General features: G+C 40.9%; 1 protein-coding gene across 1 annotated transcript in view; it reads left to right on the top strand.

The window, feature by feature from the left end:
- The window catches only part of PKHD1 (PKHD1 ciliary IPT domain containing fibrocystin/polyductin), a 471,475-nt gene that overhangs the window by 124,794 nt on the left and 322,657 nt on the right, over positions 1-24,024 (top strand). Inside the window, exon 35 of the mRNA XM_036248838.1 lies at positions 5,060-5,216. Within this exon, the coding sequence (XP_036104731.1) occupies positions 5,060-5,216 (157 nt within the window). The remainder of the gene's footprint in view (positions 1-5,059; positions 5,217-24,024) is intronic.

Below are 24,024 nucleotides of genomic sequence, written 5' to 3'. Positions count from 1 at the left end.
AGTTCTTTTCTTGGGGTTTTGTTCTGTTCTTTCATTTGGGACTTGTTTCTTTGTCTCCTCATTTTGGCTGCCTCCCTGTGTTTGTTTCAGTGTATTACTTAACAAGAGGTATGGGGCTAGCTGAGACCAGATGCTGCTCATTTGAAAGAATTTAGGAAAAACCTGAAGCCGGATCCAAAACAGGCCAATCCCATGGTTAAGCAACTGGCAACAGCTTGGGTGGGCCTGAAAGTTGGGTGGGGTGGGGCCTCAGGGAGTCAGCAGGGCGGGGCTACCAGTGTGAGCCAGGTTGCTGGAATCCCAGATATGGCTTCTGTCTGCCGCCCCAGGGAAGGGCTCACCAAAGGAACAAAGGCCTCTGACAGTACGTTTGCTCCGGAGAAAGCCCCCTCTCCAGCGCCAAACAGCTCAGTTCTTCCCTTTATGTCTCTGGCGCCCCTCGAGATGCCTCCCCTCCAAGCTTAGAGGGAGAAAGTCTGATAAGTTTGCGCGCGGGCCCTTTAAGGAGCTGCCTGGGGGCTCTAGCTGCATCAGCTTCCCTGAGCCTCAGTTCCCGCTGTTTTTTCCAGCCAGAAGTTATGGGGACTTCTTTTCCTGGCACTGGAACCCTGAGTGGGGCACCTGGTATGGGATGGGGATCCCTCAGTCCTCAGGAAGGACCTTCCCAGCAGAGGTATCCTCCTGATTTTTATCCACCACATGTGGGTGTGGGACCAGCCTGTCGCACTGCCGCAGCCGCCCCTCGCGCCTCCGCCCCTCCTACCAGTCTGGATGTGGCTGCTGCTTTAATTCCGTAGTTGTAGGACTTTCATGCAGCTTGATTTCAGGAGGTTTTGAATGATGGTTGTTCTGTAGTTTAGTTGTAACTTTGATGTGGTTGTGGGAGTATGCGATACCGTGTTTACCTACGCCGCCATCTTGATCAGAAGTCCTCTGAAATATATTAACAAGATGTCTTTTATTAGTGCTGTCTCTCTGCTTTGCTTGATTGGATCAAAATGATAGGGATTGGGGAATACAGATGTTGGAAAGTGAGCCATCCCCACTGTTACATGGAGCATTACCCTGTGTAGGCAATGATACTACCAGTATGTCAATTCTGAAAGTGTAGCAGAGCTAAAATTCTTATGGCACAGTCTGGGCTAGTGTAGCTCAGGTGGTTGTGCATGGTCCCATGAAGGTCACAGTTTCGATTCCCAGTCAGGGTACATGCCTGGGTTGAGGACTTCATCCCCATTAGGCTGCTTGCAGGAGGCAGCCGATCCATTTTTTTTTTTCTCTCTCTCCCTTCTTCTCTCTCTCAAATCAATAAAAACATATTTAAAAAAATACTTATGGCACATAGATTATTCATGGATTCACTGACAACTTGCTCTTCTACTTCCCCAGGTAGATGTTAGATAGTTGAGGATGCATGAATTTTCGAGGACTTCTGGTATTTAGTCAATCATCTACTAAAGCATGAATCATCAATAAAAATTTATACAGTTCAGGGTATCTTTATTATACAACCCAGCTTTATTATACTAAGGAGAAGGTAGGGCAAAGGAAAGCTTAGGGCTCTTGAAACTTAATGCTTAACATTTATATTCTTTTGGAATCTACCACACTGAATAGAGAAAGTTGAGGTGAAAAAAATCGATGGAAGATTTCATAGGGAAACTGAATCTGAGTCTCAGGTTTTGATTTAGATACACTCATCATCATTTGGTTTATATTTAAATAGACTTTGAAACCACAGAAAGGATGTGGGCCAAACCACTAGATCAGGACACCTATGGGTTATAGCATCTTTATGTAGTATAGGCCTTATCACCTGTTTGTCTATCTATTATACTAGGAAGGTGCTTAGGCATATGTCATTGTGTATAATATATATAAATGTGTGCTTGAGATTATCAGGTAGATGATTCATTTAACAAATTATATCATTGATTTTTATTGTACATTTATTATGTGCCCAACACTTTTTAGAGGATTAGAAATATAGCGTTGATCTGAACAAAGTCCCTGTTTTTCATTTGAGTAAGCGCAATATATGATATAATACCAGAATGAAAGTATCAGCAATGCCCTGGCTGGTGTGGCTCATTTGGTTGAGTATCCTCTCATGCACCAGAGGGTCAGTCACTGGTGTGATTCCCAATCAGGGCACATGCCTGGGTTGTGGGCTTGATGCCCAGTAGGGGGAATGAAGGAGGCAGCCAATCAATGTTTTTCTCTCACAACAATGTTTCTCTCTTTTTCTCCCTCTCCCTTCCTCTCTCTCTAAAATCAATAAAAACATATTTGAAAAAAAGAAAGCATTAGGGGAGGAGTATAGGAGATATTATTTTAATAAGGGGACAGGGAAGGAAGTGTTATTTGAGCAGAGACCTGAATAAAGTAAGAGACTGAGCCATGCAGATACTTTGTGCAAGAGTATTCCAGAGAGGCCACCATGAATGAAAAGTTTGCTCTGCATGAGTCTGGTTTGTTTCTATCTCTATGGTCTTTGACACAGCAATTAAACTCTTTGAGCCTTTTCTTTCAACTGTAAAGAGGACACATGATATTAGACCTTTCTATTTGCCAGGTTGAGGCCGAGTACAACAATATTTGAAGGTTGACAGTCCAGGTCAAGATGGTGTGTTACAAGGAAGGCATCAAATGATACACATACATATTTTAGAGTAATAGAGTAAGTCTTCCAAATTCACTTAGAGCTAGCGACAGGTATCTGTATTAATTCTAAGTCATAAAATGCTCTCATACTATTTAATGGAAGACATCATGGGACGGTCTTCCTTCAACCCCCTAATATCTAATTGTTCCAGATCTTTCCACTGTCAGAAAGATTTTTCCACTGTGATTTTCACCATGAGCCCTGGGTTTCTTTGTAGTTCTGTTGTTGAGCTATGGGTCTTACCACCAGGTTAATGACTCAGGAAGATTTATGCTGCTGAATTCTTCAAAATTCTCACAGTTCATCCACACAACATCTCAGCTGCTTGCTAGTCTTCCTTTGAGACCCTGAGCTTAAGGTTTGAAAAAAACTCCCTGGTTCCTTTTCTGGCTTTATCCCTTTTTTTCTGTGCCCCTTGCCCTGATTTGTCCTCAAACTGTGAAGCAGAAGTGTCATCTGAGGAGGACATGAAGGTGATGGGTTCCTGGGCCCCATCTGCTGAGCTCCTGATTCCATCTCTGTGGCAGGGAGGAAGCCTGCCCCTTAGACAGCTCTGGGCTGAGAGACTGTTAGCATCCTCTTTGCAATCAAGGGATGGGATTTCTCTAGGACCCTTTCTATCTCTAACTGTATATAAGTGCAAGCTTTTTCGAATGTTCTTTTATGGTGAACTCTGGGCTGACATTACACAAGATCTGCCTTCTCTGCAGTTGACGTCACCATGTTGATCCAGTCCATTCTTTCCACCTTCTCACCGCTTTGCTCCACCCCAGTTGCCTCCTATCTGCCTAGGGATTCTATGAAGCAAATTAAAGAGTTATAAGAATGTATAATATATAGCCTTTTAAGGAGCACTTTTTGTAATTTTTCCTCCTCTACCTAGTGTCAGTGTCAAATCAGCTGAGAGCTAAAATTCTCTCCTACTTTCTGAGTCTATGGATGGCATCGTGGGGACAGGGTCATGCAGCTATGACGATGCTCACATACCACACATTCCTCCCTGTGGTGCTGGGCTGCTCATCACCATATCTTATGATTTTCTCTCTTTTATTGGGATGAGTCACTGACTTTTTTCTCCTTTTTAGATGTAGAAAGTGAAAAGATCCTGCTGTTCCTTACTCCAAGTCCCTATGGGTGATCGGGTTGAGTATACAACTTGTGAACTATAGAGCTGGGTGTTAGTTCACACTCCTGGAAAATCTACTTGCTCTTCTGGCAACACATTTTTCTGTTTTTCTCTCTCAGAAATACTCCAGGGCACGATTTGCTGTGTAGGTGTATTTACTGGTATTATAAACATGCCTTCTCTTCTTAATGATCTTCTCCCATCTGCCCCTAACACCTCACGAGAGGACCTTCTAGGCAGTTATTTTATAAGAACTTGGGTTTTGCATTTGGTTGGAATCTGTGTGGGAAGAAGGACTGTGTGGAGAGAGGCATACATATGTTGTGTGCATTACCTTGAGGGAATCACCTTCTCTATTCTGATGTCATTATATTTATCATCATTATGTTTCCATAAGTGTGCATGACATTTAGACATGTTCACGGCCTCTTGCATGAGACAAATACTGCTTTCTGTGATTTAAATGCCTTCTTTTGAAAACAAACAAACAAACAAACAAAAAACACATGACTTCAGTGTGACCATAAATAGGGATGCTCTAAGTTCTGAGAGGAAGCCTGAAGGCCAGATGAGGAGGAGGTGCCTCGTCCTTTGGGCTCCTCTCTGTCTGGCTCCCTGCCCCTCACTCACAGGTTCCGGGCTATTATCTGAAGTCTGTTGGCATTTCACCTGTGCATGGACTTTCTCAGCACTGATGCACCCAGCACAGAGGGAAAGGCAAAATACAGTAACATCAAAACAGGTAGAGTGTGGGAGGATGGATCTGAGCACTTAGATAGAAGAATGTTCCTATAAAAAAGAGACATTTTTCAGTATAGCCAGTGAAAAATGATACCAATTCCATAAAGCAAAATGCCACCCATCATGCAGAACATTTTAATTCTCTCTATTTCAGGTTATTTGTGACTTTTAGTCCAAGACTCAGTTCATGTCTATAAAAAATTTTTTTTTTAAAAAAGGAATCTATTCCATCTGTTAGGGAGACAGCGGCATGTGCTGGGGGCGGGGGGAGGTGAGGAAACATTGCAAGCCTGTCATTGGAGAATTCCAGAGGCTGTGCACAGAGGCACTTGGAAGTATATTTTTGCCCTTTCCATATTTTCCCCTTTTTGAGTTAGTTGTTTGAGGAAGAGCAAGGGTGGCTAATTTTATTGAGACATTTGAGGTTGCATTGACATTAATTTTAGTTTAAGGAGTTTCTGTTTTGATTGATCACCCATGCTCTCCTGCTTTAAAAGGAAACAAAACAACCAAACTCTGTTTTCCAGGGCGACCCGTCCTTTCGTTTCTGCCGGAGGTGGTCAAGGGCGTACAGCTGGTTTCCTGAGAGCGCGCCACAAGATGGCGACAATGTCACGGTGGAGCGCGGCCAGCTGCTCCTGCTAGACACCAACACCAGCCTCCTCAACTTCCTGCACGTTCAAGGTTTGTGGAGGGTGGAGATAGGGGATGACATTCGTGTACATTATTCTATCACTTTCAGGGGAAAGAAGGGAGCGTCATTATCTTAGATAAGTCCTAGCACTTGTGGACAATTTATTCTTGGGCCACATTGAGATTTTGCTTTGAGAGAAAGAAGTGGTCGTAGGGTTGAAAGTGAGAGCCCTTTCTTTGGACTCTTATAAGCACAGAGCTTGATTATTTTAATGTTTTCAATACAAGGAAGTTGCCAGTGTTCTCAAAGAATACACTTTTTTATTCAAGCACTTTGTAGTAATGCCTGTCTAGGGCAGCCCCCACAATGTAGCGAAATGCTCTGAAATCGGTTAATACTGCTGCCTTTGAAACTCTCTGCCAAGAAAGCAATGTTTTCCTGCTTTTACCCTGTTGTGGTTTTGACTTCCTGGTCCCATGCAAAGTCATATAAATAGGTTTCCTTATTGTAAAACCAGCCACATAGCTCTAGGGTCTGGGAAGTTGGAAGAGACTAAGAATTCAAATTTCAATTCCTTCGCCAGATCACCAAGTGACTAAGTCAGTTGTTTCACCTCTTTGTTTACTCACCTGTTAAATGACGATAAAATGTATTGTCTATTTCACTGGCTGATAATAACAAATGGTTATCAAAGTGACTCTGTTCATTTGGGAATAAAAATAGCTTGGGAAATATGATTAGTTAAAGATATCTATAAAACTTTTCACTAAAACACTATTTCTTACTATAAATGTATTTAACACCTACAGGAAGATTTGATCTTGTTAAAGTAAGAAGAGCATAGCTACATGAGAAAAAATATAATATTTTGAAGGAATAAACTAATACATTTTTGACACTTGTCTCTTACAGATAGAATGAGGTTATTCTAATTAGACATTTTATCATTTTATACTCTGGAAGCTGTTTTCCTTTTCTCTAGTAGTAAAGAGAAGGTTTCAGACAAACCACTTAATTAGTACCCTTTAGGAAAAATGATGTGTCAACTTAGACTCTTGGCTTGTCTTTGTGGTGTGTGTGTGTGTGTGTGTGTGTGTGTGTGTGTGTGTGTGTGTAACCAGTGGTCATGGGAAGTGTTGACTTATTCACAGCCAGGAATGGTCTACAGACTAGCGATGACAAAGGAAAATTATAGATTTAAAGCTTCGGCTCAGAGAGAAGATACTATTTGGAGACCTTTCACCAGGACTCTCTTCAAAGAGTCAAATATGGTGGGGAATGAGATGCTTTTCAGGCATGCAGGTGTTCTTGCTATATATTGATACCATTTGGGAGCAGTTTTTCCCCTAAAAGTCTTCAGACTCAGTCTGAGTCTCTGGATGTCCTATTGATTCCAGGTAAATGTTCAATCAAGGAATGGTATTGATAGGGCCAAGAACTGAAGATGGAGAAGAGGCTTCAGAGGGAGAGTAAAGGGTAAGAGAAACACAGGGACATGTGGAATATACACTCGTCTCCTCACTCTCGGAGATTTCAAGATCTGAGCAACCCAAATACGAGCCCCTATCTGGATTTTCTTTAATACTCCTGATTCAGGCAATATTTCATTCCCATATTATTTAGAATACGTGAGTCAGGTTTGGAAGGGCAGAACCTCATCCTGTGGAGAGGGAAGGTGTATTATCTGAAGGATCCCGTCTTTCTCAGGATGTAGGACCATTGGTAGGAATGTGAGGATAAGTTGTGGGCACTTGTTTCTGTATAAATAGGATACAGGAGTTGTTGGCAGGGAGCAGGATTGCCTAGAATAAAACGCTGAGATTTTTATTATAGAGCTATGGGTCATAGCTTCTAGAAAGGATGGGAACAGGGAAAGGACACAGATCACATTTAATTGAACAGATGATGTGTGAATGCTTGTTAAGTGGTTTACAAAATCTGTGTGAAATGACAGAAAAACTTGAAGTCTAATACTTAATGTCAACACTGTGTATTATCACTAAAGGAGGATAATTAAGGAACAAGTATAAAAGAGTAAAATTTCTAGTTCCAAAATAGGCAATGCAGGCAGTAAAACAGAATGTGGTCCAGAGTAATTGGGTGTCAAGGATGCAGATTAGAGTTGGAGGGTGAAGAGCATATCATTTGAGTCAGAGACAAAATTTGATCATGTCAATATCAATATATACACAGAGTATAAGTTTGAGGGACTTTCCCATCTCACTTATTGGAACTGCACATGTCTCGTGGCTCAGGCCAAAAACCTTGGAGGCAACCTAGACTTCCTTCTGCTTCTCATATCTCATGACCAACCCTCCAGTGAATCTTATTGACTGGATCTTCAATATGGGTTGCATATATCAACACTTCAGTTGGTACCATTAGTCCTAATCAACATAATTTTTGGCCAAGATCATTTCAAATGACCTCTTAACTGCTTTCCATGTTTCTAATTCTTTGTCTTCCTCAGTAGCAGAGCCCCAATTTTATTTGGGGCAGCAATATACCCAGCTCAAATACAGCTGGCCAATGAGATGCAAGGGGAAGTATGTTATAGGACGTCTGGAAAATTTCCTAAAGTAGAACTGACCCAATAGGAGTCATGTTCAATGGGACCTTCTTTCTTCCTTGCTTCCTGGAATGTAACTGTGATAGCTACATTTTCAGCTACCATCTTTGACCATGAGGTGACTTATTAAGAATGGGGAAGTAGAAGAATGGAGGAAACCCAGGTCCTGATGACTTTTGAGTTGCCATAGTGTCATGGCCACTGGGACTGCTCACCTCTGAAGTTACCTTTTGTGACAGAAAACAAGCTTTTGTGTGTTTAAGTCGTTGGTGTTCGACTTTTGTGCTATCTGCTAAAATATCCCCCAATAGTTTATTTTCCATGTTCTTTAAAAATATGTCAGGTATTGTTACTTCTTTCCTCAACCCTACCCCCAACCCCATGGTTACTCATTCCACAAGAAATAAAATTTAAAGTCATAATTATTATTAAGCCTCTGATCCCTTCATTGACCTTATTTTCCTAATTCACTCTGCTCCAGCTCTTCTATGAGTATACCAGAAACATACCTGCCTCAGGGCCTTTGCACATAATGTCCTATGCCTAGAATATTCTCCTACAAATATTCATGTGGCTGATTTACCTATTTCATTCGCTCCTTGAGAAAATATCAGCTCATCAGAGAGGCCTTGCTTGGCCATCTTTTCTAAACTTAAAACCACTTTCTATTGTTCTCTATTCTTTTATTTTACTTTACTTTTTAAAAATAGCACTTATCACCATATGACATAGTCTAAATTTACTTGTTTGTTTATAATCTGTTTCCTCTGTTAGAACAAACTAAAAAGACAGAGGATTTCACCAGTTTACTCCCTACTGTCTCCTCAGTGTCTGGGACAGTGCCCGACACATGATAAGGACTCAAAGAACATGTGTTAATGGTGGAATAATGGACACATGAAATGGTGCAGGGCTTGGGTCTCAGATGAAATTTAAGAAGTATATCTTTTAGTCCTGCCAGTATGGTTTAGTGGTTGAATGTCGACCCATGCACCCAAAGGTTGTTGGTTCGATTACTGGTCAGAACATCTGCTAAGGTTGTGGGCATGATCCCCAATGGGGGGCATGCAGGAGGCAGCCAATTGATGTTCTCTCTCATTGATGTTTATATCTCTCTCTTCCTCTCTCTTTAAAATCGATAAAAGAAAAAAAAAGTATAACTTTCACACTCTTGCTCTCTTAAATATCACTTTTCCTAGCTAATTTACTTTTGCTGTCCTTAGTTATTCTTACTGGTGTGTACACACACACATCCATACATTTACATAATACACATACATATATACATACATATACCTATATATAAGCACATGCCATTTTGAGTTGTTAGAACTATAAAATCTATTGGTAAGTTGCTTTTCTGTTTTTAAAAAGCATTTGAAACTGGTGAAGGACACTGACTCTGTATCTCGTTGATACAGAACAGCCCTCAACCTCTAATGTCTTCTCTTGGTCTATAATATGTGTGAAAGTACTTGAAAGATGATAAAAAGCTATTCAAATATAAGATTAAATCATTATCCTTCTCCTTATTAACAGCAAGTCATTCTCTCAATGTCTGTTACTATTCTTTTCATATTCATTCAAGGTATCAGAAAAAGAGCTGAGTAGAATTTTCTTTATTTTTCTCCCTATATAGACTGAGAAAAAGCATGAAAACTTGTAAGCCAGAAAACAATTTCTTCAAAAGATTTTAAAGAACAAAATATAAAGTATTTTAGTGGAAGTACTCTCAGTCATTTTCACAGTACTACACAGAATGCTTTCTAAAGGAAGTATGCACACACTTTGGAAAGATAGTGTGAAATAAAAGTGAAACTCGTCCGGCCAGTGTGACTCAGTGGTTGAGCATCGACCCATGCACCAAGAGGTCGCTGATTCGATTCCTGCTCAGGGCACATGCCCAGGTTGTAGGTCAAATCCCTAGTGGGGGTAATGAGGAGGTGGCCAATTGATGTTCTCTCTCATAGATGTTTCTATTTCTCTCTCCTTCTCCTTTCTTCTCTCTCTAAAATGAATAAAGAAAAAAAAAAAGTGATCACCTAAGAAGGACATGTAGAACTCCTTCATGAAAATATCGCATACTCTATGAGATCTTGCCATTCATGGAAGCCAGCATCCAATGTCTAGAGGACAGGCTCCTACACCAGGAAAACCAACACTGTGCATATGGCCCTCAAGAGTTTTGAACTCTCTGTGCTGTGCTTATATTTCCATCTGTAAAATACAATTGACATGTTTTCTTACAAGTACAACTTGTATGGTAGACAGGAGAATTATAAATTTCTTTGCGGCAATGGAGAATGGCACTAGAGACAAAGATTTCTCCATTATTTATGATGCTACATATACTGATTCCTGAACTTTATTGAAAAAAAGGCAGATTATTTTGTGACCATAATGAAAGCATCAACTATATATTCATTATTTGGCTCTAATTAGCAAAATATCAAGAACTTTTATTTACTTACCATTTCTACTTCTTCCCTCCATTTCTCCTCCCTCCTTCTTTTTTTTAAAGTTATTTTTTTTTTTTTAGGGTGTGCTGTTAAACACAAAAGAGAATTAACCCAATCAATTAATACTAATGAGCTGGGATGGAAGTAGGCATATTGCCTTGATTTAGTTAATTATATTTTTCGTTCTTTTATGTTAAGATGCCCAATAGCCATAGGCATTGCTGAATTAAAATTTATTATTTTATTCCAAGTAATTATGATGAGCCATAATAACAAAGAAGGAATGTTACCCTCATGTCAGAGATATTATGCATCCTGGGCTTGTGGTGGCAGTTGGGGAAGCATTCATATTTTCTGAAAAAAGCCATGAATCTCTCTCTATTCTAGTGGTCAAGCAACTTGACATGAAGTGCTCTAGAGATAATGATTAAGAGAGGGCCAGTTAGGGGAGCATAAACCTTAAAAACCCCTCTTCCCTTCATGTTGGGCTTTCCAAAGGAAGATATTTTGTAGTCTCTTACTACTTACAATGCCGTCACATTAAAATGCTTCAAAGAAACTTGTTTCTGGTCTCTGTTGATGCACTGGTTTCCTTTAATGTGATTTTCTATTTCTTAGTCTACTGGTGTATACCAAAATAGTTAAATGCTTGGCAGGCTTTTGAATCAGAAATAACTGAGTCTGAATCTGGGCTCTGTTTCTTACCCTCCTTGTGACCTTGGGCAAGTTACATAGCCCCCATAAACCTCAGGTTTCTCCTCATTAGGGTCATGCCTCTTATAATGACAGCAACAGTAACCAAGGTGGCTAACATTTATTGTTTGCTATTGTATGGCAAGACTACAAGGTATTGCCCTACTCATATGGATGTTTTGAGTATTACATGAGGAAATATTTGTAAAGCTCTTAGTATAGGACCTGGTCCAGAGTAAGCACTCAATTTATATTAATTTTTTTTATTTTAATTTTTTAGTTTTAGACTTATGGGGGTAACAGAAGGGATGGCTGACTATCAGGCCTAAGTTGCAATTTTATTTATAGATAGTGGCTGCTCCAATATACAAAGTTAACTGGGTTACTGAAAGAATTAGCTGGGTAATAAAGACCTTGGATTGCTTTTGCCTCTGTTATCTTCAAACTGCATATTGAAGTATTTTTCTTTCTGTGGCAAGAGAAGGAAGGACACAGGGAAGGAAGCAGCAGAGTCTACTCAGTTGCTTGCCCCCATTCTCTTTGTTATTTTGACTCCGTGAAATGCTGTTTGGAATATGGCCTCATTTTCTCCATTTTTGTTTGTTTGTTTGTTTCAAAGACACTCAGATCTTGTTAGTCTATTATATTTGGGATTCCAGTGGCATATAAATGAATTTTCTTGGCTTGTTGAGATGAGGTATCTTCTCTGGACCCACTCTCAAGTTCCTTGTAGGCTTTCTTTATTCTTGGAAAGAGTTTGAGGATTTCAGAGTGAGGTATTAAGTGCTATTCCCAGGACAGCCTTTTAAAAATCCTCACTTGAGGAATGCTTAGAGAGAGGAGAGGAATGAAGAGAACAGGAGAGAGAGAAAGAGAGAGAGAGAGAGAGAGAGAGAGAGAGAGAGAGAGAAACATTGATGTGAGAGAGGAACATTGCTTGGTTGCCTTCTGCATATGCCCCAACCAAGGGTCAAACTGGCACCCCGCATACTTGGCGCACAGTGTAATGCTTAACCAACTGAGCCACTCTGGCCAGGCAGCACAGACTCTTTATCCCATGGGTTATTCACATGGTCCCTTCTAGTTAGCACTCAATCAGCCTCAGTTTCAGTAGGTGCATGCTTCATCTTGCAATGAGCTGGGTGTGCTCTGAGCCTAGACTTTCCTGGAACATTATGTGGGGTTGCTTTGTGCATCAATCAGGACTGTGTGAGTCTCTGAGCAGATTACCCTACGCCTACCGTTGTACGATTTCACAGATACCAGTGTGGATTGAAAGGAAACCCGTCTAAAGGCAGGCTGGAGTTTTGATAAAAATAAAATATTCTACATTAATATTTCTCTCATAACTATATAATGTCTTGGTCAACATATCTTGTGGGCTGGTAAAATTGTTCACAACTAGGTAAGTTAAAATAATTACCTGCAAGTGGGCTGTGAAAGGAGTGACTGAATTGCCTCCTGTCTCAGTTGAACTACAGCTACCCTTCAAGGTGGGAGACGGACGGTCGTCTACAGGCAGAGCAAGAAGGTTGACTCATTGCAGTTTGGTCAGTGAACTTGGGGCCTGAGTTCAAATTTGAGGCAGTCACAGAGTCTCCTGTGGCTTTGGGTGAGGCTCTGGTTCTCAGATCTATACACAGCATGGAAATGACGGTGACGCCTTCCCCTCTGTAGGAAGAGGGTGTCTTGTATGAACCTCTACTGATGTTAATGTTGTTTGTTTCTGCAACACTGTGGAGAAAGTGCAGTAAGGGGTTAGTGGACTTTCTTCTCATGTTTTCAGACCTGGTGCTTCAGAAGGTCTGGGCTATAATCTAAAGGAGAAGCCTGATCAAGAAGTTAGCACCTGAAAGAATTAACCTGAGTTTTTTGAAATCCACTCAACTCCTTTTACCTCATGTGTCTCCATGTGTCAGTCTTTTCTTGGTGACAAGTTGCCGTGAATTATTTTATGAGAGGTGATTTTTGCTTATTTCTAAAGCTAAGTGTACCATTGGTATAATTTTTAATCAGCTAATAACTTGAATTATTTTGACATCAATTATTTTCTTTTTACATTTTTTTGTTGTTAATCCTCAACCAAGGATATTTTTCCATTGATTTTTACAGAAAGTGAAAGGGGTGGGGGAGATATATATCGAGAGAAACATTAATGTGAGAGAAACACATTGATTGGTTGCCTCCTGCATGACCTCAACCAGGGCCAGGGATTGGACCTGTAACCCAGGTATATGCCCTTGACCGGGAATCAAATCCATGACCCTTCAGTCCACAGGCTGATGCTCCAGCCACTGAGTCAAGCTAGCCAAGGCTTATATAAATTCTTTTCAAATTCAATATTAGGATGTGTTTTTTCCCTTTCATTCTACTTTATATTGGCAAGGTGCAGTCTAGGCTACAAGCTTAAGAAAGCAGAAAGCCAGGTCTGTTTGTGCTGACATTTCTATTGCCAGGACCATAGATCTCCAGGCACATGACAGGTATTCAAATAATTGTTGCATAAATAAACTAATGAATGAATTTCTGACCTAAAGAGGCAGATTGATGTTAGCTGTACATTTCTTTTTTTTTTTTTTTATCCTCACCCGAGGACACTTTTTCATTTTTTGTTTAGGTAGAGTGGGAGGGAGAGAGAGGAACAGAGAGAGAGAGAAACATTGATGTGAAAGGAACACATCGAGTGGCTGCCACCCACACAACCGACCAGGGCTGGGGACAAACTGCAACCCAGGTATGCGCCCTTAGCGGGAATCGAACCCGGGTCTCTCAGGACCGCAGGGCGACGCTCTAACCGCTGAACCAAACCGGCCAGGGCAGCTGTACATTTCTTTATGATCAGAGTTCTCCCTGGTATCCTCAAATGTTAGTGGACTAGTTCAGACAGTGACCGATATTACTTAGTATTTATGTACCAGGAGATCAGAGACAAAGGCTTTATAATGTGGGGACACTTGGCTCTGAAACCTCTTATTTTTCCCAATCAGGCAATGACTTACATTATTTACCACAAGAGAACAGTCCCAGACACACTTGATTAGCCTTAAATGAAAGATAAGCCATTCCTGTGAGAGGAACATGCTTTCAATAGATGGGCAGACAGACATTAAACAGTTGAGATATTAGACAATTTACAGCTTTATGTCTTGACAACTTTGATATTGTAACATGAAAAATGCTAACGAGAGGGACCTTCCTAGCACAGAAGCTATAATATTTTCAGTAATGAAAGATAAATGTTTCAAACTTCCTTACTTAAAACCTTTCACTGGCTTTCCATTAGCCTTTAAGATCAAGTCTAAGCTCCTTAATATGGCTTCCAGGTCCTTCAGGACTCAGTCTCTCCTTCCCTCTCCACCTCATTTGTGGATTACGATTCACATATCCTGTTTATCCAGACTGGAAGTGGAGGTAGATATCTGGGATGCTTCTGTATATGGAATCCTTGTGCAGATTAAAATATATCAGAGACAGAGCATTGTATTGCTAATACATCTCATTTATTATAATATTCGGGGGTAGGGGTTGGAGGCATCCTCATTTTCTAAATAAATAAATACTCTGAGGACACACTGTTATCTTTCATTTCTAAAGCATTAGTTTATTAGCAAAATTTGTTTTCAATATTCTGCCCAGCTGGCGTAGCTCAGTGGTTGAGAGTCGACCCATGCACCAAGAGGTCACCAGTTCAGTTCCCAGTCAGGGGACATACCTGGGTTGCAGGCCGATCTCCAGTGAGGGGTGTGCAGGAGGCAGCCGTTCGATGTTCTCTCTCATTGATGTTTCTCTCTCTCTCCTCCATTCCTCTCTCTCTCAAATCAATAAAGAAAAATATTAAAAAATATTCAGAGAATTATTATATTTGAAACACTCAGAATAAACAGATAGCTCAAAGAAGTACAGTAAATTGCAGGGCTGAAGTGTCCATCAGTAGACGAATGGATGAAAAAGCTGTGGTACATATACACAATGGAGTACTATGCAGCTGTAAGAAAGAAAGATCTCTTATCCTTTGAGACTACATGGAGGGACCTGGAACGTATTATCCTAAGCGAAACAAGCCAAACAGAGAAAGACAAGTATCATATGATCTCACTTATTTGTGGAATATAATGAACATAACAGTCTGAGGAATGGGGTAGTCCTAGAGATGTGGAAGTGGGGTACAGACTGACAATCCCCAGAAGAGGGGGTGATGGGTGAGAGATAAACCACAGAATTTATATGCATGTGTGCATGAACAATGGACATGGACAACAAAGCTGGGGACAGGGCAGGGAGGGAGGTGGAGGAGGGAATCAGTGGGGGGGAAAGGAGAAACATCTGTAACAAAAATAAATTAATTAATTTAAAAAATTGCAGGGCTGGCCACAAATGTAATTGAGTCAATGCTAATTAAACTTTGATAAGGAAAATGAAAAAGATTACTCGAATGAATGAGAAACTTGGTGGGTAGGGAGATTTCTACATGATGGATACAGACTTTGGGGAAAAGACAGAATTTTGTTGCTATACTTTTTAGTTTTTGTTGTGTCTTTCCTGCTTTTCCTTACAGATACTAGCTTTCTTTCTGAGTTCTTAGGTGACTTTCTAGAAACCAATGGAGCAGCTGAGGTCCTTGGGCACTTACATACCAGAAGCTTTGTTGAGAAAGGAAATAATGGTTTTCCGGAAGTGGAAAGAAAATCTAGCTTTACTTAAGTAGTAATCGATAACAGTAGTTATAATGACAAATGCATTTATTTATATTTCAGTATTTGAGTTCCTTTAAATTTCTGTATCATTTCTCGTCCACAAATATGTGTATACTTTGTAATTGATATAGAGTTCATTTCTTTATAAGGTTAATTTACTGAGTTTTATTTTATAGAAAAAGTAAAAGGCTGAATCATAACATTTACCTTCTTTCTCAGTTATCTGTAAAGTTGGCTAATTCACTCAAACCAGGGTATTTCTGTTCACCTAGAGCAATTAAACTTCATAGTGACCCTCTGGAAGTCGAGACCATTTCTTACGTTTTTATCTTGGCACCTACTAGAAGGGCTGGAAAATAACAGTAAATGTTGGTTGAATGATGAAGTGAATTAATTTGTAATTCTAGCCTTGCCTTTCCCAACCTATTAGGTAGTAGTAAACTTCACAAGACTAGGGATGCCTAGAGCAATCACTTAATGTACCTAAAGCTGTGGTTCTCAAAGTGTGGTCCCCATCGGCTGTAGCAGCATCACCTGGGAACTTGCTAGAAAGGAACATTTTTGGGTCCCACAGTAAACCTCTCTGGGGATGTTTAAAGACCTTGAGGTGATTTAGTTGCACGCTCAAGTTTGAGACCCTACTAGCCTAAAACAATAAAAGGAACTAGAAGCCAATTAACCTGGCCCAGCTACGCTTTTCCCAAAGGCTATGCGACACTTTGCAAAGAACAGTGGAAACTTGGCCGGAGACACTGAACCGGCAGGTCCTGAGCTCTGCATTTTTAGTTAGCTGCAGCTCTCTCTCCATCCAGGGAAATCTGAGCTGATGAAGCCAGTTCTCCCAACTGCTATTGTTTGCAGCACCGAGTCGGTGCTTTTACTTCAGATATGTTTTTCCCTCTCCATTGACGGTTTGGAGGCAGTACCAGGCTAATTAAGGAATTAGTATGAGGCATCCATTCCGAGGAGGTGTGCGATTCTTTTCCAGCACTCTGAGAACATTTTTGCAAATGCTTTCTAGTTCATATTTTCTTTTTTTAATCAGGCACAGACATTACAATTAAAATACCGTTAAAGTGATTCTGGCAAGTATTGCAATACGCATGTTTTTTAATTAAAGGAAGAACAGGGGGATGCGAAAGCAGCATCAGCTAAAGGGGAATATTTCATTCAATATCTGTTTTAATTGAAATGAAGAAAATAATCAGGAAAAGCAGCAGCAGCAGCAGTAGCAGCCCGAGCCTGTGTGTGTGGCTTGCTCCCAGGTTGTTGGGTTTAGGTGTTCTGTGCTTGATTAATTAGTAGCCAGCCAGAGAGTCCATTCCCTTTGCCCCCAATCCTTAAAGCCTGATTTATGCCTCGCATTCCCCATGAATATGTGAGGGCTCAGGCATCTATTTCCTGAGCTGCTAGTGGATAGGATTATGGAGCGTGCACTGAGCTCTTGGGGGCTCTCGTTTGCCAGCCAAATTGATTTTCCGCTTCTCTGGCCAGGGACAAGCCCACCTCGAAGGCTTCCCGGCTCTGCTCCAGTGGGCCAGGCCCAAGTCTAATCTGGAGCTTGCCAACAAAGGAAGCTGTGTGCATCCCCATCACATGCCGGCTTCAGGCTGTGGCTGCCTTCCCTCAACGCCAGTCTTCCTCACCTCCTCCCGATGCTCACCTGCACAGCAGGGTACAGCCGTGTACCCCGACTGTGCCCAGATCACTCAGCCAGCCCTTCATCTAGGGTGAGGAGGGTCCCGCAATCCTGAATGGACAGTGATCTACAGTTCTCCAGAAAAAAGAGAATTCCAGGGGCTTCTCTATCTATTAGACTGTTAATGACTGGAAAAGTAACCAGGTAACGGGCTGTTAAACCTTTTAAGGAATTATTTAGGGTTGACACAAAAATCTGAACGAAGGCTAATCAATTCAGATAATTGACATCTAAAATTTTAGGTGCGTCAAGCTTTGAGCAAATAAAATACCTAGTTTGGATAAAGATTGATCTAATTAATTGGGGGTCCCCAGAGCCCTCCCTGGCTCTGACCTTCACTGACTTCTGGCTTTCCCTTTGCTTATAACTGGAGTCCCTCCTCTGGGTTTATTCTATCACCTGGAATTCGTGTCCTCATGTCCTCATGAAACACACTCTTGCTATGCACCACCCCTGCCTCCTAAAGGTGACATTAATCGTTTGCCATCCTAATCCACCAGCTCCACAGTTCTCCGGGTTCTTCCTGCTGTCTCTGTCTACACAGCCTTTCGATTCTTCTCCTTCACTCAACTCTTTGACTCACGCTCAAGAATCTCGCTACTTCTTTTCCTTATTCTAGTCTTTAAATATTGATATTTGACAATCTGTTCCCCTTATCTTTGATCTGTTCTCACTCTACATGTTCTCCCGGCAGGGGGGTAGGGAAACTTTTTCCAGCCAAAGGCCATTTGGATATTTATAACATCATTCATGGTCCATAAAAAATTATCAACTTAAAAATTAGCCTGCTGTATTTGGTCAGGTTGATTTGGTGAGGTGCGTGATGTCAGCTGGTATTGATTTCCAGGGCCTTATACAGCCCGCGGGCCAGACGTTCCCCACCCCTGTAGGGAGAACTCATTCACATCTATAACTTTAACTCTTATTATTCAACAAGGATTTAGAGAGCATTTACCAAGTCCTCCATATGCCAGGCACGGTTGTAGGCATAGGCGCTATAGCTAAATCTTGCTCTCATAGAGTTTATTTCTATAAGGAAAACAGTCAGGTAAGCAAATGATATTTTTTCTGTTAGATATGCTGGGCAGCGTGCAGCAGGAAAGGTAGACAGGCAGTTTGGTGGTGGCTGTGGTGATCTGCACACAGCGAGGTCAGTGTGGCAGAAGGGTGGGAGCCAGGGGAGAGTAGAGAGAGAGAGTGGGCCAGAGAAGACCAGCCCCGTGGGGTTGGGTAGGCTTTGACTCTGAGTATGGTGGGAGCATTGAAGACTTTGAACAAGTGGTGACATGATAAGATTTACACAAAATAAAAATCACACTGGGTGCTGATTTAAGAGCAGATCCTAGGGTGGGGACAGAAGCAGGGAGCTGAATAAAGAGGCTGTTATACTTCAGAGATGAAATGGGAGTGACTCAGACCCCAGAAACAGACGTGGAAGTGGTGAGAAGTGGTTGGATCAATGGGATCTTTTGAACAAAGAGTGAACAACATTTCCTGAAAGATTGGTTATGAAGGGAGAAGGAGTGAGAGTTGACTGTCGAGTTTGCAGACTTAGCATTCGAAAGGATGGAGTTGCCTTTTAGGGAGATTGTAAGGACTTTGAGCAGACCTGTGTGGCGAGACGAGGGGTTTATGTTTTGGATATGCTAAGTTGAAAAGCCTATTAGACATCTAAGTAGAGACATTGGGTAGGCAGTTTGCTATATAAGTCCTTTTCTTTTTCTTTTCAGTTGTAAAATGTTTATTTCATAGTTCATAAAAAATGTTTTTAATGTACAAGACTCAGAACTAAATAAGAAGGCAGTGCTATATGAGTCTTGACCTGAGGTCACAGGTGGCCTTTGGGGATATAAATTTGGGAGTCAGCAGCAATAAGCATATGATGATGTTTAAAACCTTAAGACAAGATCAGACACCAAGACAATGTTCACTGAATAAGAAAAATAGTCAAGGGACAGAGTCATGGGAAACCTCAAGTGTCAGTAATTGAGATAATTAAGAAGAATCAGGGAGAGGAGGCTGGGAAGGGAGGCTTGGGAGTAAGAGGAAAACCTGGAGGTCACAGTGCCAGCCAAGTGAGGGGAAGGAGTTTCAAGAACGAAGGTGTGCCCAGTGCTGCTGGCCACTCAGGACAGGTGAGGACTGAGCATCGCGCTTTGGACTCAGCAGTGTGGTTGCAGTTTTGGTGGAGTGATCAGTCGAGGCTCAAACTGGGGAGGTTTCAAGGGAATGAAGGGAAAAAGCTGAAGATAAAAAGTATAGCCATCTCTTCTGAAGAGTCTTATTATATGTCAAAATACTTATACTCTACATTTTTCTGTAAGGGAGAAAATAGCTAAAACTGTTATTTGTTTTTCTTAAAAAAACACAAAAAAACAAAAAAACCAACATAACAAAATTTTGTGGTTATTACAGAGGATGGCTAATTGTAGGCTTAGCCAAAAGCAGGTTTTGATGTATATTGCAAACATTAGCTAGCTGCTAAAAGTCTCCTTTACTTCCCTTTAAAAGAAATAAAAAAAGATGTTTAATGGAAAGAAGTGATTACATGTAAAAAGTTGTGTTCATTTATTTATTTTAGAGGGGAAGTAACAATAATGATGGTTGATTGATTTTTATAAAATTACCCAAGGTAATTTATACTTTTGTACTTGTGGGACATAGTCAGCTTTCATGAACAATCATAACAAGCAATTTAAGGGTCACAGCCAAAGGCTGGTTTCAGCCCTGCTCTTTATTCCAGTTTTCAGAAACGGAGTCGAGTTCTACCAAATGGAGAACTAAAGCCCCCCCCCCACCGCCCTCCTGTCCTCGAGTAACCATCCTAAGGCATCTCACTGTGTGTTTGTTTGAATCTAGTGACATTGACAATGAGACCCTTGGGACCTCGGCACAGAACTAGGTTAAATATAAACTTTATATCCACACTGAGAAGTTTTCACTTCAGTTATCACTTATAATAATTTCAATAAAAAAATAGCTGAATTCCTTATCAAACTCTCTTCTTGATTGACCTCGATTTCTTTATACTTGCCCCTGATAAAGTGAGGAGGGAATGCTCTTTTAGCACAGAATAACGATTATCATATTAATTAATTAGTCCTGTGTATAGTACCATTGCCAACACAAATCATTTGTTTTCTTTGGGCTGAGTTTTCCCCTTTCATTAATGCCATTCTTAATTCCGGTGACATTTTAAAATCTCTATCAATTTGTTCCAGTGTATTTAATATTTTGCTTGATAGTACAAGGGATAAAGCCCAGGTTTATATATTTACTCACTAATCCTTGTAATCTGTCTCAAATCCTTTTTGGAATGAGGCAAGGTATATCTACATTAACAAAATTAAAATAAGTCATATATAAACAAGCCATAGGCAAGTTTACTTAGGTTAACACATGTTTTTCCTTAAGTGTAACTATGATAACAAACCTAATTAATAAAAGAGCTACCTGGGAATGTTTGTGGAATTAGATAGGCTATGAGCTTTTCTGTTGGGTGGTCCTGGGTGCTAAGGCATTCTCTGCCTGTTCTGGACTGAAAGAGGAGCGGAAATACGGAGGGTGACACTGACCTCAGAGTTCTGTTTTGAAGGTCATTTCAGACAACATATCTACAGATTTTGGTGCATGATAGGTGCTTAATGAATGTTAGCTCCCTTGCTTTCCCCATGGCCTTATTTGAATTTCCGACTGTGCCCATAGTATCTTTTTCAGTCAAAATTAACAGTTCACTACAGCACAGGTGGTGTCCAGAAAACATGAATCCCAATGTCTCCATCAGTGTGTCAAGCCCACACCTGACTGCATTCTCAAAGTCATGGGTGTCAGATGTCTGAGCCAGCAGCAGCCCCAGGAAATGCATGATTGTACTGTCCACTTCACCAATGAGAGAAGGGACCAACTTTAGGCACTGAGTAGGACAGATGTGAGAACTGAGGAATTGGAGGCCCAGCGATTTTATGGGGCTCACTGAGTGTCGTTCAGGGGTCAAAAGCAAAGTCAGGACAGGAACCTCGATGCCATACCCTGCCTCCACCACTTGCTCATCAAGTGCAGTTCAGACTTCCTGACTATTTATAAGGGAGGAGTCCTGCCATGCAACCCCGTGGTCCACCAGTTGAAGATAATTACTTGGGACATTAATCAAATGCGGCTGTGAGCAAAGAATGTTTCAGCAAACATAAGAACATACGCTGTAGCACAGGTCACATTTTCCTCTCTCTTGTCCACAGCAGGATTTATTATTATTACTGCATTTCTGATGATTATTCTTGTCACTGGAATGACAATGAGAGGGAAAATTAGAGCCAAAGTTCCAAGTTGGTCCTTCGAAAGTCTGGGAAGCAGGGTGTCACCACTCTGGCATCAAGCCTGTAGGTTGCCAAATAACAGTTTCTTCCTTCTTGGATAGTTTCCCTTAGGGTATGTATGCTTGATGCTCCATATTTAAAAGGAAACATCAGGATGACCGGCAGTGAGATGCTGGAAAGATGTGGTCTAGTAGTGCTTGCGGATGGGGACAGAGCAGTAAGCAATAGTGCGATGATAGGAGTCGACGCCACTGCATTGTCTAATAGGATCAGAGCCAAGACTAGGGACCTACAAGCATCATTTCAAGAAATCTCACTATAATTCTCTGAGGGAAGAACTCTAACCACATACATTTTACAGACAGAGAAACTGGATACCTATGTGGGGTGCATTGTTCTCAGTTGTAGCTGGAAGGAAAGAACACATTAAGAGGTTGAGTCCAAGTGAACATCCCACAATTGTTACCAATGGAGGATGGCGTGGGCTTCAGGACCGAAGATTGGAAGGGCCGGTGAAGAGGGCAGAGGAAATCTGAAGAGGAATGTTTGACAGAACACGGGGGAAGAAAGGGCCTCTACATTTGACTGTTGGGTTAGATGTCTATTGAGCACTATTTCTGCACTAATGGGGGTAGACATTGGGGATAAATGACTGAAGGCATCTTAGTCTTACTCTTCTCTCTGTCTTGTCCCTCCAGTACACATCTGGGAAACAACAGCAATCTAACTCAATAATTTGGCCCTTTGGATAGAGCACTACATTTAGCAGATGAAAAGTGCCTGCCCTTCACTTGCTGCTGACTAGGAGCCCCCTCAATATAGTAGAATCTGCCTTTTGAGCCATTTCTGACACCCAACCCTCTCCACATCCTTGGACCATCTTTAGCTCATTAAGACAATGTATGGACTTATAAATTAAATGTAGTAACATCCTTTCTGAGAAAATCAGAGCGTGTGTGTGTGTCTGTGTGTATTTGTCCATAAAGGAATAAATATATTCAGGTACTTAAACCAGATTTTCTAAAAAAGATATAACCATTTATTAATTTACTCAACAACTACAAGGTAAGTGCTAATTACCTATCGGTCACTGTTCTAGGCACTAAGAATGTAGATGTGAAAAAGTAGATAAGTGCTCTTATGAAACATATGTTCTAGTGGGGGGGGTTCAAACAATAAACATGTCAATATATAGGGTGTCCCCCAAAAATGTATATATAGCTTTTAATAATTGTAAAGCCAGTGTTTATTAAAATACATTTTATTTTCAACATGTAGTAGAGTCTACAGACATCCTGTCTACATTTTTTGAGGATACCCTGCATATCTCTAATGTTAAGTGTTACAGAGAGGCTAGGGCATGCTATTTTATACAGACTGGGGAGGAAGGCCTCAGTGAGAAGTTAACACTGGGACATAAACAAGGGGGAAGAGGCACATGGATAGCTGCAGAAGCACGTTCCAGGTGCAGGAAGGACATGTGCACAGGCCCTGACCTGTCTGAGAAGTAACTGGAATACCAGTGTGTTTGGAACAGATAAGTGAAAAGGTGAGTTTTAGAAGATGATGTTGCAGGGGTATCGGAGATGGGGTGTCAAGTCATAAAGGGCTTTTTGTAGCCCAATGTAAAACCTTTGACTTATTCTGAGTGAGATGGGAAGTTACTGTGGGGCTTCAGAAAAGGGGACCCTGATGTTTCCAGTATAAAGTCACAACCCTGACCACTTTGTTAGAAGATAGAAGAGTCTAGTCCAGTGTATTTGCAAACCAGTTGCTTACAGGAGGGAGATAGATTTAAAAGCTCATTCAGGTGAAAGTGTTTCTTTATATGGGATGCTTTAATTATTTGGGCAATATTGAGAAAATTCTGCTTAAAATGCAAGTATTCTAAATCCTTTTCAAGAAAAGTATTAAAATAATGAAAGTATGTTTTAATGTCTCAAGTATGTATTCTCACAATATAAAAGGATTTTATTATAAAATAATTCATATTTTACAGAAAACATGGATATTAGAGCAAAACAGTATCTGTATCAAAGTTGATTGCAAGTAATGGAAACCAACTTTCTTTTTTTTTTTAATCCTCACTTGAGGAAATTTTTTCATTTTTTTGTTCAGAGTGGGAGGGGGGGAGAGAGAGAGAGAGAGAGAGAGAGAGAGAGAGAGAGAGAGAAACATAGATGTGAAAGGGACACATCGAGTGGCTGCCACCTGCACGACCAACCAGGGCCCGGGACAAACTGCAACCAAAGCACGTGCCCTTAGTGGGAACCAAACCTGGGTTTCTCTATACCACAGGCTGAAGCTCTAACCAATGAGCAAAACTGGCCAGGGCCCTTATATACGGAATATAAAAAGCAAAACAAACAAACCAAGAAAATAAAACAGAAACAAACTCATAGATACAGAGAACAAACTAATGGTTGCTGGG

This window comes from Molossus molossus, unplaced genomic scaffold, assembly GCF_014108415.1.
Source record: "Molossus molossus isolate mMolMol1 unplaced genomic scaffold, mMolMol1.p scaffold_m16_p_8, whole genome shotgun sequence".
Taxonomy (NCBI): Eukaryota; Metazoa; Chordata; class Mammalia; order Chiroptera; family Molossidae; genus Molossus; species Molossus molossus.
The sequence above is the reverse complement of the archived record's forward strand: the minus strand, read 5'-3'. Positions and strand labels throughout refer to the sequence as shown.